This window comes from Brachyhypopomus gauderio, chromosome 4, assembly GCF_052324685.1.
Source record: "Brachyhypopomus gauderio isolate BG-103 chromosome 4, BGAUD_0.2, whole genome shotgun sequence".
NCBI lineage: Eukaryota > Metazoa > Chordata > Actinopteri > Gymnotiformes > Hypopomidae > Brachyhypopomus > Brachyhypopomus gauderio.
In genome coordinates, this window is record NC_135214.1 from 32,990,340 (window position 1) to 33,006,112 (window position 15,773).

The following is a 15,773-nucleotide window of genomic DNA, read 5'->3' on the forward strand; positions in this document are numbered from 1 at the left end:
GAACTCAACAAACAGGTGAGTCTTCAGTCTACGCTTGAAAATAGCTGTAACGCGGGGTGTACAGACCGGTACACACGCGTAAGAAAACGAAGGGAGAATAGAACCCAAATGCCGTTAGGAACAAATAGGGAGAAGTGCTTATCACATAGACACGCGCGAACAAACAGAAAACACAACAGAATACCACTCCGCATACACTCAGAAGTAAAACGAAACTCACCAGGACGCGGAAAACTCAACGCGTAGAAATGCAATACTAAAACCGTGAAGACACGGTAGGAAAATAAAGGTAACTGAAAGAACGCGGAAAAAGTCAACGCGTAAAACGAACTAAGGAACCCAGGGGAAGTGGCTGGCCAGAGGCGTACGCCGCAACAAAACAAAAACCCTTCCCAAAAACAAAAGAGTAACTGACAGGAAGAGATAAGGTTGGTGGAAAACTTGAGATGGGCCAGACGTGGCGCAGGAGGTAGGAATAAGTAAAGGTAAAAGATAGAGACAAGAGAGGGCTAGAAAAAGCAAGAGTAAGGTGGCGAGACACCTTAGGAGCGAGACAAGAGAGAGAAGGCTGAGTACGAGACGGCATGAGACCAAAACGAATCAGCAATGATCTGTCTCCAAACGCTTCCTTATGAAGCCATGGCAACAGGTGAGACAGATCATTGCTGATTGCGCTGCTGGAGTCTAGGACTGGTTCGGGTGCCCCTAGCGGACGTGGACGGCACGGCATCCGAGCCAGCCCTGACAATAGCAATAGACTCTGCAGTCCTAGCAGCTAATGGAAGATTGTTGCACCATCTTGGAGCCAGGATGAAGAATAGTCTGGAGCTTTGTCTTCCATGAGACTTTAAGCATGGAGTTTCAAGTCGAGCCAAGCTTGAGCAAGCTTTAATGGAGAATGTACATGAGTCATTTTACTGGTTTCCCTTATTAGGTATTATACTTTAATTCAGACTTGTGTTCATGGGTCTCATAAGAATGGCAAAAGTGGTTCTGGTGCTTCACAGCGGATCATCAGGACTACAGATCATCAGAACTCAAACTCCTAGTGGCCTCAGAACCAGCTAGCATCATCATCATCATCTTCATCAGCATCATTATCAGCCTCTGCACTCACCCAGACTCAGGCCAACCCAACCTATATAACCATATATAGTAAGTTATGATCTGATACCAGGTGACCTGTCTTATTAGTTCGGAAATATGGACCCAGGAGAGCAAAGTGTCAAGAGTATCAGAGTATTGACCTCGTGCTTGTAATCCCAGAGTGTGGACCTACACCACTGTAAATCCCAGAGTGCTAACCTACGCCACTGTAAATCCCAGAGTGCTAACCTACGCCACTGTAAATCCCAGAGTGCTGACCTACGCCACTGTAAATCCCAGAGTGCTGACCTACACCACTGTAAATTCCAGAGTGCTGACCTACGTCACTGTAAATCCCAGAGTACTGACCTGCGTCACTGTAAATCCCAGAGTGCTGACCTACGTCACTGTAAATCCCTTAAAGTTGCTGATGGTTAAACTAATTTGTCACAATTGCAAATAAAGCATTCTTGTCATATAATTTTTAAGGTAGTTACAGAATAATTGACAGAAATTACTTAAGGGTTAGGTAATAGCAGAAAACACGGAATTGTGTTATTGAATCAGGATACAAAAGGTAACTATTTGGTTACACTTATATAAATAGAATAATTAGATTACAGGTACAACTTAACAAGCACCACTTATGCCCTTTTATGTCTCTAATTGAGTAGTTCCCATAGACTGTTGTGGGCCCTGAATCAGCATCAAACATATACTGCATATTTAAAATAAGTGTCATGTGATATGTTCTTACCCATGGTGCATTTGGGTTCTTTGCTTCATTGCAGTATGTGACTGGAAGGTTCTGAGATCTCTGGTGTGATTCATTCTTTGTTTATATTAACACACACACTTAAACTGAATGGTCATAGTTATGCTGATTGTGAACATTTGTTCACTGGATTTTGTCAGTGGCTAAGGTGTTTGTTTCATACAACATTAATAATTTAAGCGATTGATTTATTTTTACCATAAAAAAATAGCAAACTATGCAAGCGATTATTATTTAAACATATATAATGCAGCTCATGTGAGATGAATAATTGTGCTCCATAGGTCGGGTCCCCAAATGCACAGCCAAGTTTAAAGTAGACTTAGTACATGACCTGAAACATCCAGACCACTAGATGTCAGTATAATGGCTGCAGGTTCAGGGTCAGTATGAAGAACATCTCAAAGTCCTGTAAAGTTTTCATTGGCGGAGCCTGAATATTTTGACAGGAATGTAAGGATTCATCGTGCAGGGTGGAGTTTCCGCAGCCATGCTGCAGTGCTGAGGTAAATGTGTTTACATGGACAACTTTTACACGTCTGCTGAGCTGTTGTCTTGAGTCTGTGCAGAGAAGATGCAGGAGCTTGTGGGCTTATTGGGGGTCGTTCTGGCAAACCAGTGTTCTCAAACTCTTTGGCACTTCATGGGATAAAAGCGGATGCAGAAATGATGTACAGTAATCCGATTGTTGCTTTAATAATGATTTGAATTAAGTTATACATAAATAGTAATAGATTATAAGAAGTCTGTAAAAGAATACGTTTTTTAATTAACCTTGGCAGCCCTGCTTAAGATGCATAACCGAGCCTGGAGTTTAGGAGGTTAGGTGTGATAAGCTGTGGTCTGTGATCAAGAGGAGTGAAGGGACAGTTAGGTGCATGCACGAGTTTGTCTTTTATTCTTCTATTCAGTTTTCCTCTTAGACGTTTTTTCCTCTGCCTCCTCTAGTTTTGAGCCCATTTCCTCCTCTCCGAGCAAAAAATCTTTTCAAGAATCCGTAAATTATTGATGTGCTCATGCAGACTGCAGAAGAACCTCCTGGGCCAGAAGATCCTCCAGGGCTACCTTCTCCTCCAAACTCGTATCATGCAACATCTCGTTCGCCTTATGCGACATTTCATTCATCACATTCCTGGTAATTAAGAACTGCTCATTGTGGATACCCCGTGTTTCACCACACACTCACTTTTCATTTATTAACGCAAATGAGAGGTGAAATAAGCAGTAGCTGCAGTTTCCTCCCCAGTGCTGTTGTACATGGATATCAGGATTTCTCCTGCAGGTAATCCCGCTCTTCAGTTTTTACTGACCGCTCTTCAGTTTTTGCTGACCGCTCTTCCAATAGCCGCTGACATGTGGAATGCCGACATCAATCCAGCCATCATCTTAGTTTAACTCACTTTTCTCTCTCTCCTCCTCCCCAGTATGTCTTGCTGGCTCCTGTTTATTCTAACTTGTATGAAACTGCCATGTTTCCTCCTGCATCAACGGGTTCACTGCAGAAGCAGCTCTTGGTAGCTCTTGTAGCAGGTGGTCCATCTCGCAGACGCTTTATACACTTGCGAGTAGACGGAGAGAATTAATTCAATGGCAAAGAAGGAAAAAAAATGGATGATGTTGGAGATGTTGTTGATACACCAGTGCTAAAAATAGACACCAAGCCATTCACTGCATAGATGCACCGATGTACATGTGTGTGTGCATGCATGCTTGTGTATGGTAGAGTTGCTGTAAATGCAGTAATTTACATAATACATAAGTATCATAATGCCTTTGGGTAAACAGCTATAAATACCACTGTAATTGAATCTTTCTATTTTAGGGGCATCTCATGGTATGTGCAGTTGTTGTGTGTGTGTGTGTGTGTGTGTGTGTGTACATGAATTGGTCGAGTGCCCTTGGTATGGTTGGTAAGTGAATGAGTGTCAGTCTGCTGTCTTCAGTTTGAGTCTACATGAATAATTCAGAGCAGGGGTCACCATGATGGTGGACCACCACACTCCCCCTCCTGCCTGTGGGCGATGCACCAAGGAGCATCATCAGTTCACACCATTACCACTTCTTTTCAGAGAAGAAGATGTATTTCTGTGGTAAGAGGTCCCCCCCCTCACTCTCTTCACCGAATACGTGATGTGTCCATGATGCGCTCTGCTTGCCTTACATCATGGTGTTTCTAGACAATTACTCCTATAGTTAAGGAACTATAGTCTGACTGCAAGGTAGGATGAGAAAGAGAGACCAGTACAGACTCAAACCACAACAGGTTACGCTGAAGTTGAATGCGAGGAGATCAGGAGAGATCCAAAGACTGAAGATGTTTCTTAATACCATTGTGGGAGTTCTGCTACAAAGTCTAATGGTCTAATAATTCAGGTTTGTTACCCTAAGCAGGTCATTTTCAACCCATATACTAGTTACAGCCTCAGCTTGGAAGTTTGCTGTATGTTGTATGAAACCTGTTCCATTTTCTCTCACTCTTTTGTAGGATGTGGCACATTTGCCAGTTGAGCATTAGATGGATATGTGAGTGTAAGAGCGGGAGAAAGCCTGTGTGTGTGTGTGTGTGTGTGTGTGTGTGTGTGTGTGTGTGTGTGTGTGTATGTGCGCGTGTGTGTGTGTGAGAGAGAGAGAGAGAGTGAGTGAGAGAGAGAGATAGAGGTAGAGGGTGGGTGGGGGTTGAGCAAGCCAATCGGAGTGCCCAAGAGTCAGTGCAGAAGTGGAGCAGCACAAGTGGAGGAGAGTAGGGGGAGAGAGAGAGAGAGGGAGGGAGAGAGAGAGAGAGAGAGAGAGAGAGGGAGAGGGAGAGAGAGAGCGAGCGCAAAAGAGAGAGGGAAAGAGCCAAACAGAGAGAGAGAGAGAGAGCGAGCGCAAAAGAGAGAGGGAAAGAGCCAAAGAGAGAGAGGGAGAGGGAGAGAGAGAGCGAGCGCAAAAGAGAGAGGGAAAGAGCCAAACAGAGAGAGAGAGAGAGAGCGAGCGCAAAAGAGAGAGGGAAAGAGCCAAAGAGAGAGAGGGAGAGGGAGAGAGAGAGAGAGCGAGCGAGCGCAAAAGAGAGAGGGAAAGAGCCAAAGAGAGAGAGGCTAGAAGGACTAAGCATTACAGTCACTTCTCCTCCAGCCTGTACGTGATATGCCGGCTCTGCTGCAGAGGGTTGCCTCTCCCCTCCACGCTCTCTCTTTGTTTTGCAGTTTCTTTCTTTCTTTCATCTGCTTTCTGTCACGCAGGATCCATCATCCATTCTAGATCCTCTTCTGTAGCGGGAGGTAACTATGATCCTTATTAAGATTAAAAATAGACTCTTGCTCATGAGAGACGCCCGTTAGAGCCCTGAGTTATAGAGCGTGTTGGCTGCTGGTAACTTCGTTACAGACGAGTGAGAGCTCCTCTCTTCTTCTGCTCCTCCACCACTGATTTAATTCACTCCACAGTTTGTGGATCTTTAAGCAAGGGTGTTGTGTGTTGACTTTCTTGCAAAATGTCAGGAATTTAATGACTACAAAGTGCCAAGCAACAAGCTCTGTCTTGGGAAGACCTTGTGTGGGAGCTGCATAAGCAGAATCACCCCGGTGGAGGAGAGAGAGCGAGGACATTTCAGCAGTCGTGTGCTGTGCACTTTTGCTTGAATCTGCACGTTCACTCCTGTGAACTCTACATGTGTCTCATGGTGTGTGATTGAGGGAAGGTGGCGTAAGGCAATATTGATTTTTGATTGATATTTGATAGATTTTGATTGAATGTGTGGTGTGTGCACTGGGTTGAGTCATGGGCTCGCTCATGTGTCCTTCAGTAAGACTTTCTCAGACCTCTGAACATTAGACAGTGTTGCCAGTCCTGGTTCTGTCTATAAACACTTTAACCACTTTTTTAGATGGTATTTCTGGTAGTTGATTTGTTTATGTATAGTCACTGTGCAACAGGATGATCTGAAAATGAGGAAAACTTGTTTTTTGATCAGAACCTATTGTCTATTTTTTTGGGAATGTGGTTTTTAGTGTACTAACAGCAATAAATGGAAATCGTGACTATCGTGTATTACTGTTATGTTACATATTATGTACCTTTCCTGTATATTTCTACAGTATATTTAAACAGAGATGGGCAGATACTTTACTTCTTATTGACTAATGAGCATAACCTCAACCTCAGAGATCTTGACTCAATATAAAACCTTTGTAACGGATATTTTGTTAAAGAAAAAAAAAACACCTGTTTTTCTTTGTGTTTGTGCATGAGTAAACCTTTAGAAAGTTTAACGTTACCCACGAGACGCGTTTCGTAAACGGACTCTGAAGCCTGTTTATTCAAACAAGGCTGCGAAAGGCACAGGCGTCCCGCAGTCACGAATGCTCTCACGGGCTTTAGAAGTCACTGCTGTACAGTCTCTGAGCTTTTGTTGTGTTTCATTCTGACAGGGACGTAAAGGAAACGCCGTGTATGGAATAGAAGCGCCTTTGATCTCTTGCCTTCCATTCAGAAGTCTCATCGGCCTCAACCGTGATAGCGGAGAGCTGCTTCCAGCTCGCTAGTAACAGGAGGGAGACGCTTGCGGTCAAAGCTCTAAAGCAACACAGAGAACAAGAGGAGGGGGGAGCAGAGAGAGAGGGAGTGAGAGAGAGAGTAGCGGCAAACAGAGAACGATATGCCTATCTTGCAATTTCAGAGACTGTTGTGACAATTTAATGCAAACCTGAAGTGTGCCCCACCACATCTGTCTTCTTTAGGCAGAATCTGTGAGCAAGAACCGGCAGATTTAAGCCGTAGGTGCTCGGGCTGCTTTTATGAATAATACCACGACACAGAAGCTCTTCTCGGCAAGAAAAGGGTTGAGGGCTCAGCTTGCACTTCCAGACGGGGTCTGCTTTAGAACCTTTTTTAGTTTCGTTTTTTTTTTTTTTTTTGGTTCACAGACTCATGGTGTGACTAGTATGGCGTCACGTGTGTCTTCTGTAGTCCCGTGGAACTGTTGGACGACTTTTCCCTGATGATGACAGCAGATTGGGCGCATGACCCCCTCGCCCCACAGGACCCGTCCCCTGTGAACAAAGTGGACAGACAAGCTGAAAGAGAAAGATAAACCAACTGGATCAGGCCGTTGAAGCCAACAGCTCGGATGGTTAGTTTGGAAATTCCTTTTCTGTTCCTCTTGCTTCGAAAAGGTTGGAAGAAACCACCTCAGGGCACATCATCACCCTCTACGTTCACCTGGCTGCTGTAGCAAGACCTCTAAAGTCACCAAAACAAAGATGGCTGCCGGCGTGGCAACATGGTTGCCGTTTGCTCGGGCAGCTGCGGTGGGCTGGCTTCCTCTGGCCAAAAACACCATGCCCAAGCCACCCGTGGACAAGAAGCGGCGAACCGATGAGATTCTGATCGTTAACGTGAGTGGGCTTCGCTTCCAGACCTGGAAAAACACCCTGGACCGCTACCCTGACACTTTGTTGGGAAGCTCGGAAAAGGAATTCTTCTACAACGAGGACACTCAGGAATATTTCTTTGACAGGGACCCGGAGATGTTCCGCCACATTCTGAACTTCTACCGTACGGGCAAACTGCACTACCCGCGGCAAGAGTGTATCCAGGCCTTCGACGAGGAGCTGGCCTTTTACGGCATAGTGCCGGACATCATCGGAGACTGCTGCATGGAAGAGTACCGCGACCGCAAGAAGGAAAACCAGGAGCGGTTGGCCGAGGACACGGAGGCGGAGATGGCTACGGACACGCCCCTTCCCCCAAATAGCACGCCTCGTGAGCGCCTGTGGCGGGCTTTCGAAAACCCGCACACGAGCACCATGGCGCTGGTCTTCTACTACGTCACAGGTTTCTTCATCGCTGTGTCGGTCATCGCCAACGTGGTGGAGACGGTGCCGTGCCCGCCGGTCAAAGGCAGCGTGAAGAACCTGCCGTGCGGGGAGAAGTACGACGTGGCCTTCTTCTGCATGGACACGGCGTGCGTGCTCATCTTCACCTTCGAGTACCTGATGCGTCTCTTCGCCGCGCCCAGCCGCTGTAAGTTCATGCGCTCGGTGATGAGCGTCATCGACGTGGTGGCCATCCTGCCCTACTACATCGGCCTGGTCATGCCGGAGAACGAGGACGTGAGTGGCGCCTTCGTCACGCTGCGCGTCTTCCGCGTCTTCCGCATCTTCAAGTTCTCCCGCCACTCGCAGGGCTTGCGCATCCTGGGCTACACGCTGAAGAGCTGCGCCTCCGAGCTGGGCTTCCTGCTCTTCTCCCTCACCATGGCCATCATCATCTTCGCCACCGTCATGTTCTACGCCGAGAAAGGCACAGACGAGACCAACTTCACCAGCATCCCAGCCTCCTTCTGGTACACCATCGTCACCATGACGACACTGGGGTAAGACGGTCTGTTTTTGTCTGTTTCCGGCTGTCGTGTGAAGTATCAGTGAGAGTGGAGGTGTTGGTGGCGTGGGGAGCAGAGGAAGACGGAACCAGCTTCCTGCTTCACCAAACCCAGCTCTCACACTCTCTGAGTCCTTATCATGATCATTAGAGCGTGGAGAACTCTGAACTACATGCCTGCATGGCCCCATGGGACCACCCCCCCTCACCTCCGACTTGTGCTGCACCCGCACATACGCACGTGTCACGGCGTTCGGCAGCCTTCGAGCCGCACAGCCTGCATGGCAGCGGTGTGAGGGCTTGCAAAAAAAAGAAAAAAAAAGCCGATGAGATCCATTAAGGACTCTTTGGAAAATTCCCCTGTGCTGAAATCCACTTACAGCCTCATTTCCCATGCATGCTGCTGACGATGTCCTTACACACTTGTCCAGAAAGTTCTACAGTGACTTATGAAGTATAATATACTGTATATGTAGGGTGGTGCCTGTACTTATGTGATACGCATAAGCGGCCTTTCTGTTATTTAAGCTGAGGAATCAAATATATGCTCACATATCTTCATACGTGTAATCCTGGAGATTCTGTTTTTCTGCCTGATTATTTTAACTTCTGTGCATTTGAGTCAGATGGAAAGTGCAGAACTGGAGAAGCTGCACTGTGTCTCTCTGATTTTATTAATCTAAAATGAGACCAGTAAGCGTCTCTGTGCTCAAACACCCATCATGCAGAAGTCCAGGAATTAGCCAGGGACGCTTAGTAGGCACTTCTCACATCCCATGATGCATTCTGTTAGAACTAGTGATTTTTTTTCCTGGTTGCTGCACGTATTACATGCTATGTATGCATTACATATTACATATTACATTTGCATTACATATTATGAACTATGTATGCATTACATATTACATGTTACATTTGTATTACATATTATGAACTATGTATGCATTACATATTACATGCCACATATGCATTACATATGACATGCTATGTATGCATTGCTTATTACATGCTATGTATGCGTTACATATTACATGCTACATATGCATTACATATTACATGTTATGTATGCATTTTTCATAGGAATCTGGGCTGGTAAGCTACAATACATACTGACCTGTTTCTCATTGCATTTTTATTTCTGTTTAATGTTATTATTATCAGTTGCGCAGTGCACAGCCTCCAGTGTCATTCAGCTCTGGACCTAAAGGCTCTATAGAGCATTCAGCACAGTCCACATTTCCTCAGATGCACCTGCTTCCTGATCTCATTACGGCCTTCTGCTTTGGTGCAGAACGGCTATGAATCTGAATTCTTGAAAAGCAGAGCGCTGGTTCAGTGAGAGAAATGGTAGGATAGGTTTGGGGGCTGGGGTTGAGGGGGATAGGGTTGGGAGATGGGGTGGGGGGTTGGTGGGTGGTATGGGGAGTTGGAGGGGTGGTATGGGGGTTGGTGTGTGGTGTGGGGGGGTTGGTGGGTGGTATGGGGGTAGGTGGGTGGTATGGGGGGTTGGTGGGTGGTATGGGGGGTTGGTGGGGTGGTATGGGGGTTGGTGGGTGGTATGGGAGGGTTGGTGGGTGGTGTGGGGGGGTTGGTGGGTGGTATGGGGGTTGGTGGGTGGTATGGGGGGTTGGAGGGGTGGTATGGGGGGTTAGTGGGTGGTATGAGGGGGTTGGTGGGTGGTATGGGGGTTGGTGGGTGGTATGGGGGGTTGGAGGGGTGGTATGGGGGTAGGTGGGTGGTATGGGGGGTTGGTGGGTGGTATGGGGGTTGGAGGGGTGGTATGGGGGTTGGTGGGTGGTGTGGGGGGGTTGGTGGGTGGTATGGGGGGTTGGAGGGGTGGTATGGGGGGTTAGTGGGTGGTATGGGGGGGTTGGTGGGTGGTATGGGGGTTGGTGGGTGGTATGGGGGGTTGGAGGGGTGGTATGGGGGTTGGTGGGTGGTATGGGGGGTTGGTAGGTGGTATGGGGGGTTGGAGGGGTGGTATGGGGGGGTTAGTGGGTGGTATGGGGGGGTTGGTGGGTGGTATGGGGGTTGGTGGGTGGTATGGGGGGTTGGAGGGGTGGTATGGGGGTTGGTGGGTGGTATGGGGGTTGGTGGGTGGTATGGGGGGGGGGGGGGGGGTTGGTGGGTGGTGTGGGGGGGTTGGTGGGTGGTGTGGGGGGGTTGGTGGGTGGTATGGGGGGGGGGGGTTGGTGGTATGGGGGGGTTGGTGGGTGGTGTGGGGGGGTTGGTGGGTGGTATGGGGGGGTTGGTGGGTGGTATGGGGGAGGGTTGGTGGGTGGTATGGGAGGGTTGGTGGGTGGTATGGGGGGGTTGGTGGGTGGTATGGGGGGTTGGTGGGTGGTATGGGGGGTTGGAGGGGTGGTATGGGGGTTGGTGGGTGGTATGGGGGGGTTGGTGGGTGGTATGGGAGGGTTGGTGGGTGGTATGGGGGTGTTGGTGGGTGGTATGGGAGGGTTGGTGGGTGGTATGGGGGGGTTGGTGGGTGGTATGGGGGTTGGTGGGTGGTATGGGGGGGTTGGTGAGTGGTATGGGAGGGTTGGTGGGTGGTATGGGAGGGTTGGTGGGTGGTATGGGGGGGTTGGTGGGTGGTATGGGAGGGTTGGTGGGTGGTATGGGAGGGTTGGTGTGTGGTGTGGGGGGTTGGTGGGTGGTATGGGGGGTTGGTGGGTGGTATGGGGGGGTTGGTGGGTGGTGTGGGGGGTTGGTGGGTGGTGTGGGAGGGTTGGTGGGTGGTGTGGGGGGTTGGTGGGTGGTATGGGGGGGTTGGTGGGTGGTATGGGGGGGGGTTGGTGGGTGGTATGGGGGGGTTGGTGGGTGGTATGGGAGGGTTGGTGGGTGGTGTGGGGGGTTGGTGGGTGGTATGGGAGGGTTGGTGGGTGGTATGGGGGGGGGGGGGGGGGGGTTGGTGGGTGGTATGGGGGTTGGTGGGTGGTATGGGGGGGTTGGTGGGTGGTATGGGAGGGTTGGTGGGTGGTATGGGGGGGTTGGTGGGTGGTATGGGAGGGTTGGTGGGTGGTATGGGGGGGTTGGTGGGTGGTATGGGGGGTTGGGTGGTATGGGGGGGTTGGTGGGTGGTATGGGGGGTTGGGTGGTATGGGGGTTTGGAGGGAGGTGTTAGTTTGAGGATGAATCTTTTCTCCTTTGTCTATGTCAGGCTGCGTCCGGCTTCCCTCCAGTGTGAGAGTAAACATGGCAGTCTGTTTAACGCCCACGTGGGGTGAATTACAGTGGCCTGTCACATTATTGGTGGTGATTAGGGGTTAAGCAGATGCTCCCGGGTGTTGGGGGGGGGGGTGGGGGGGGTGGGGGGGGGGCTGAGTTGTATCTTTGCACAGAACGAAAGTGGGCAGAGCCCACGCCTCTCACTTTCACTGACACAGCACAATCCCTCTCAGTGATGGACAAACTGGGGGTTGAATGCTGTGTCACAACAGCTGAGAAACTAGGGTGCGGCTGCGCGTGCGTGTGCGTGCGTGCGTGCGCGCGTGTGTGTGTGTGTGTGTGCGTGCGTGCGTGCGTGCGCGTGTGTGTGTGTGTGTGTGTGTGCGTGCGTGCGCGCGTGTGCGTGCGTGCGTGCGTGCGCGTGCGTGCGTGCGCGTGTGTGTGTGTGTGTGCGTGTGTGTGTGTGTGTGTGCATGAGAGACAGAAAGTCAGTGAGAGAGAGTAAGAAATGAAAGGAGACTGGTGCTTGTATGTTAATGTTCTGTATGTGTGTGCAGCTACAGTGAGGAACTGCTCCACCTTCATATGGTGTGTGATATGGATGATATATTTTGGGCTTTGGAGAAGAAGCACTCTTGCTTGTAAATAATTATTAAAAAGTAGCATATATTATAACAATATTATATCAGGATATAACATGGGTTCATGCACACATGGGCCACAATTAACTTGAATTTTTTTAAACTTTTGCTGTCCTTTCCAGCTCCTTTTAGTTTGAATGGTGAATTCTAAGTTACAATGAGACATTATGATTAATTTGGTTGGTTTAGATATCAAACTCACATTAGTGTTAATGACTACAATCCATTTCTTAGCAAGGGCCTTAATCTGACCATACATTATGTGCCGGGCTATAAATGAATTGTAACATCAATCATAATGGTTCAGTTTATCATGTAGTAGTCAAGAGCAGGGTATTAAGTATTCTGTTTTTACCTCATACATCATCCTGTTTGCATGATTACCTTTCATAGCGTGCACAGTTAAATGCACAGTTGCAGTTGGATGACAGTCAGGCAAAACACCTTATTTTGCACTTTTTGCTGGTGCATTATTGTGTATCATCTCAGGAACACAATGATAAGAGGCCATGAACAGAAATCCATTTTCAGCCAATGTCCTTTCAGCATGCTGGTTGCTGGTCTGCTGCAGAATACCACACACGTCAGGGATGGAGTCCCAGTGGTGTCATACGTCAGTTAGGGGTCCAGAAGTGGACAGTTGTCCATGCTGTCACAGTTAGGGGTCCAGAAGTGGACAGTTGTCCATGCTGTCACAGTTAGGGGTCCAGAAGTGGACAGTTGTCCATGCTGTCACAGTTAGGGGTCCAGAAGTGGACAGTTGTCCATGCTGTCACTGCGTGGGACAGATAACTGGCTCACCCTCTCCGCCAACAGTGAAAACGTTGTACCATATAATGTTGAAGCCGTTGACTTTATTTTTTGCCCCCAGATCAATGATGATGTTTTGCGACAGAGGGATTAGAAATATGGTCCTCTGATTCATCAAGCACTTTGGGTCTATAAGCAGTACAGAACGCTGGCTTTCATATCACGTAATTTTTATAGAAATACACCACATCACTTAAGAGATAAAGATGTGTGAATCAGTTTTTATCTTTCTCCAGAATGCCTGATTCGGTCCTCAAAGGGCCTCTATAACTACAGGGATGATTTGTGGCAGGTGTGTTTGAGCAAGAGGTGCGCTGATCCATGAGGCTTTGGCCCTGGGGGCCGGAGCTCAGACGTGTGATGTAGAGGCTGACGAGAGCCCTTGCCGTGCCCTTAAAAGCAGCTCCTCTGTGGGGTTTATCACTGCCGCGGGGTCCATAGCCTGGTGCAGAACCCCCAGCGTGGTGCAGGAACGCTGGGTTCAGCACGGGACCCCAAGCCTGCTGCAGGACTCCTAAACGAACTTGGGGTGTAGACTAATGGGCTTTTGCCTGAGGCAGACGCAGACATGTATACGATTGATTATGGGCCAGTGACTGTTCGTCCTTTCTATGACTGACCTCAGTAGGGTAATGATGGTGAGGACAGACCCAGGTTACCGTCTCAGTGCTCTGTGTAATAATTTTAAAAATGTTTGGCTGAGTTGCAGTGACCAGCTACAGAATTTGCTGAACGCAATAGTGTCAATTTGTCATAGTAAGAGTGCCATCATTTCAGAGTAATGTCACTTGGTCGACCAAGTAAAATCACCTGCTTGGTTTCATGGATTTTTTGTTGATGTAGGTATTTAAGAATTACAATAGAAAAGAACGAAGCCACAGTAATTGTTACAACTGTGCACGTTTTTATGTGAGCAGGTTTCCATATAAATGGATCTGGCAGGTTGTAAGGCTGAGACAGCATGCTAATGAGGGCCTCATCTCAATGAATGAACGCATTTGTATGTCTGTGTGCACGTGTGTGTGTTCCTGCTGACACAGCACAAAGGTCACCAGATGCATTAATGGGTTAGACAGGCGCAGCCGTTAAAACTGCACGCTGCTGAAATCCTGTCTAAGCATTTCACTTTGTGTTAGTGAACAGGAACACAATGGCAAATGATGTCCGCTAATCAAAGTGGCAAAAGAAATAAATAAAATCTTTGAAGATTGTTTTGGGAATGGAATTCTGATCATGCTATATGTTGGCAGATTAATAATTAGAATCCTCAATGAGACGACCTGTTATCTTTACCTCATTCCCAAGATCCCAGACTGGACACCAACTTTACAGTCTCTTCGACTATTATGAGCAATAGTTGTTATTAAGAGAAGGGTTACGTAACAAATTACAGCAGATTTCTTGTAGTTCTGTGGGTTAAACCTAGCTGTAGTGCCTTTGGTGAATTACTATTGGAAATAGTTTTTAGTCTAATTTTAGGCCTAATCTGGGTCTGGAAAGCTGAGCCCCAGCATTTGAAAGTGGCTGAATGAATCGTATATTACCAAACTGTCTTCATAAAGTTACAAAGTTTTGTCGGTCAACAAATAGACGTCATAATCTGTGTACAGAAACGTTCACTGTTGCTTTAATTCTGTTGTGTAATTAAATGAACGCCCGCTCTCTCAGATCCTCGATGGCGCCCGATGTGTCTTGCTGTCTCCTGGGAAATTCTGATTGGGGAATTGGAGCCAAACTCTCTCCTTCACTGGAGGACATGCGGTCTTTAGTCCTCTTGCACAGCTTCTCCCCTGAGTCTCCGGTCTCTCTTCTCTCACCATCTGCCGGTGGCTTATATAAGCATCTTCTGGGAGAAGCACCGTCCTTGAACAACGCGAGACCCAGAGGGCCATGCGGGCCTGGTAAATAAAGGACGAAGCTTGGCACAGAGGAGTAACACAGGATTTCGGGCACTGGCCCGGTGGCGAGTGATTTAAAGAGTGACGGGTGGACCCGAAGCACGTCAAATGGGGCAAGAAGTCTGTTTGGCACAGGCTGGCAGGGCAGGGGCACCTTGGGGCAAATGCAGCTTTTTGTTTCCCTTTCCTCGAAATCTTTTTCTTTCTTTTCTTTTTTTTGTTTGTTTGTCTGCCTAGATGAGTGCACAGAGTGCCACATTAGTGATGTAATGTTTATGGATTTGGGGCAGCGCACGCGATTACAGCTCCCCTGGGGGGCGGAGGATGACTGTCATAATTGGCTCCAGGATTTTCGGTGAGGTTTCAGGAAGAACACTGGCGGAGGGAATGATTGAATGTCTCTTTGTAGAGGTCGACAAATTAGATCATGTTTAAAGTGTTTTTGAGAGGTGTGATCATTACATTTGCATTTATGACATTTAACAGACGCTGTTCAGAAAGACTTACAAAAGTGTTTTAGTCATCTACTCAAAAAATCCTTAATGATCACAGATAGGTTAGTGTCCAAAAATTACTTTTACCCAAAACAATGCCAGAATCAGGTGTCATTGTTGAAATCTAGATTGTAATACAGCACAATACAGTAAATACAGTACAATACAGAACTACAGGATACAACACAATCCAACAGAAACTAATTCAATAAGCACTGATTCAAAAGTAATTACCTCACGCAAGACTGCACCTCAGGTCAGGGCAATGGCAAATACAAAATCGTTTAAAATTCTTGATTATGTTTAAGTGCTTTCCAAAACTCCTTCGTCGGAGTTTGAAGACAGCAAGCAACTCTGCTTATTGGACAGCCAATGCAAGTTCGTTTCACCAACAGGGTGTTGGGGCAGAAGGAAGTCTTGATGGAGAAATGGATTGACTTTTGTTGTAAGGGTTTCATTCTCCAAACCCCAGCACAATTTCTGTTTGTGTTCTCGTGTGTGTGTGTGTGTGTGTGTGTGTGTGTGTGTGTGTGTGTGTGTGTGG

At 47.8% G+C, this 15,773-nt stretch overlaps 1 protein-coding gene across 2 annotated transcripts in view; it reads left to right on the plus strand.

Moving 5' to 3' along the window:
* The first annotated feature begins 4,583 nt into the window (after positions 1-4,583).
* kcnd1 (potassium voltage-gated channel, Shal-related subfamily, member 1) overlaps positions 4,584-15,773 on the plus strand; it is a 58,672-nt gene continuing 47,482 nt past the window's right edge. The window contains exons 1-2 of one of the 2 annotated variants that reach the window (XM_077004081.1): positions 4,584-5,121; positions 6,271-8,216. In XM_077004081.1, the coding sequence (XP_076860196.1) occupies positions 7,102-8,216 (1,115 nt within the window). In that variant the 5' untranslated portion in view covers positions 4,584-5,121; positions 6,271-7,101. The remainder of the gene's footprint in view (positions 5,122-6,270; positions 8,217-15,773) is intronic. The other variant, XM_077004083.1, reaches the window with a different exon arrangement.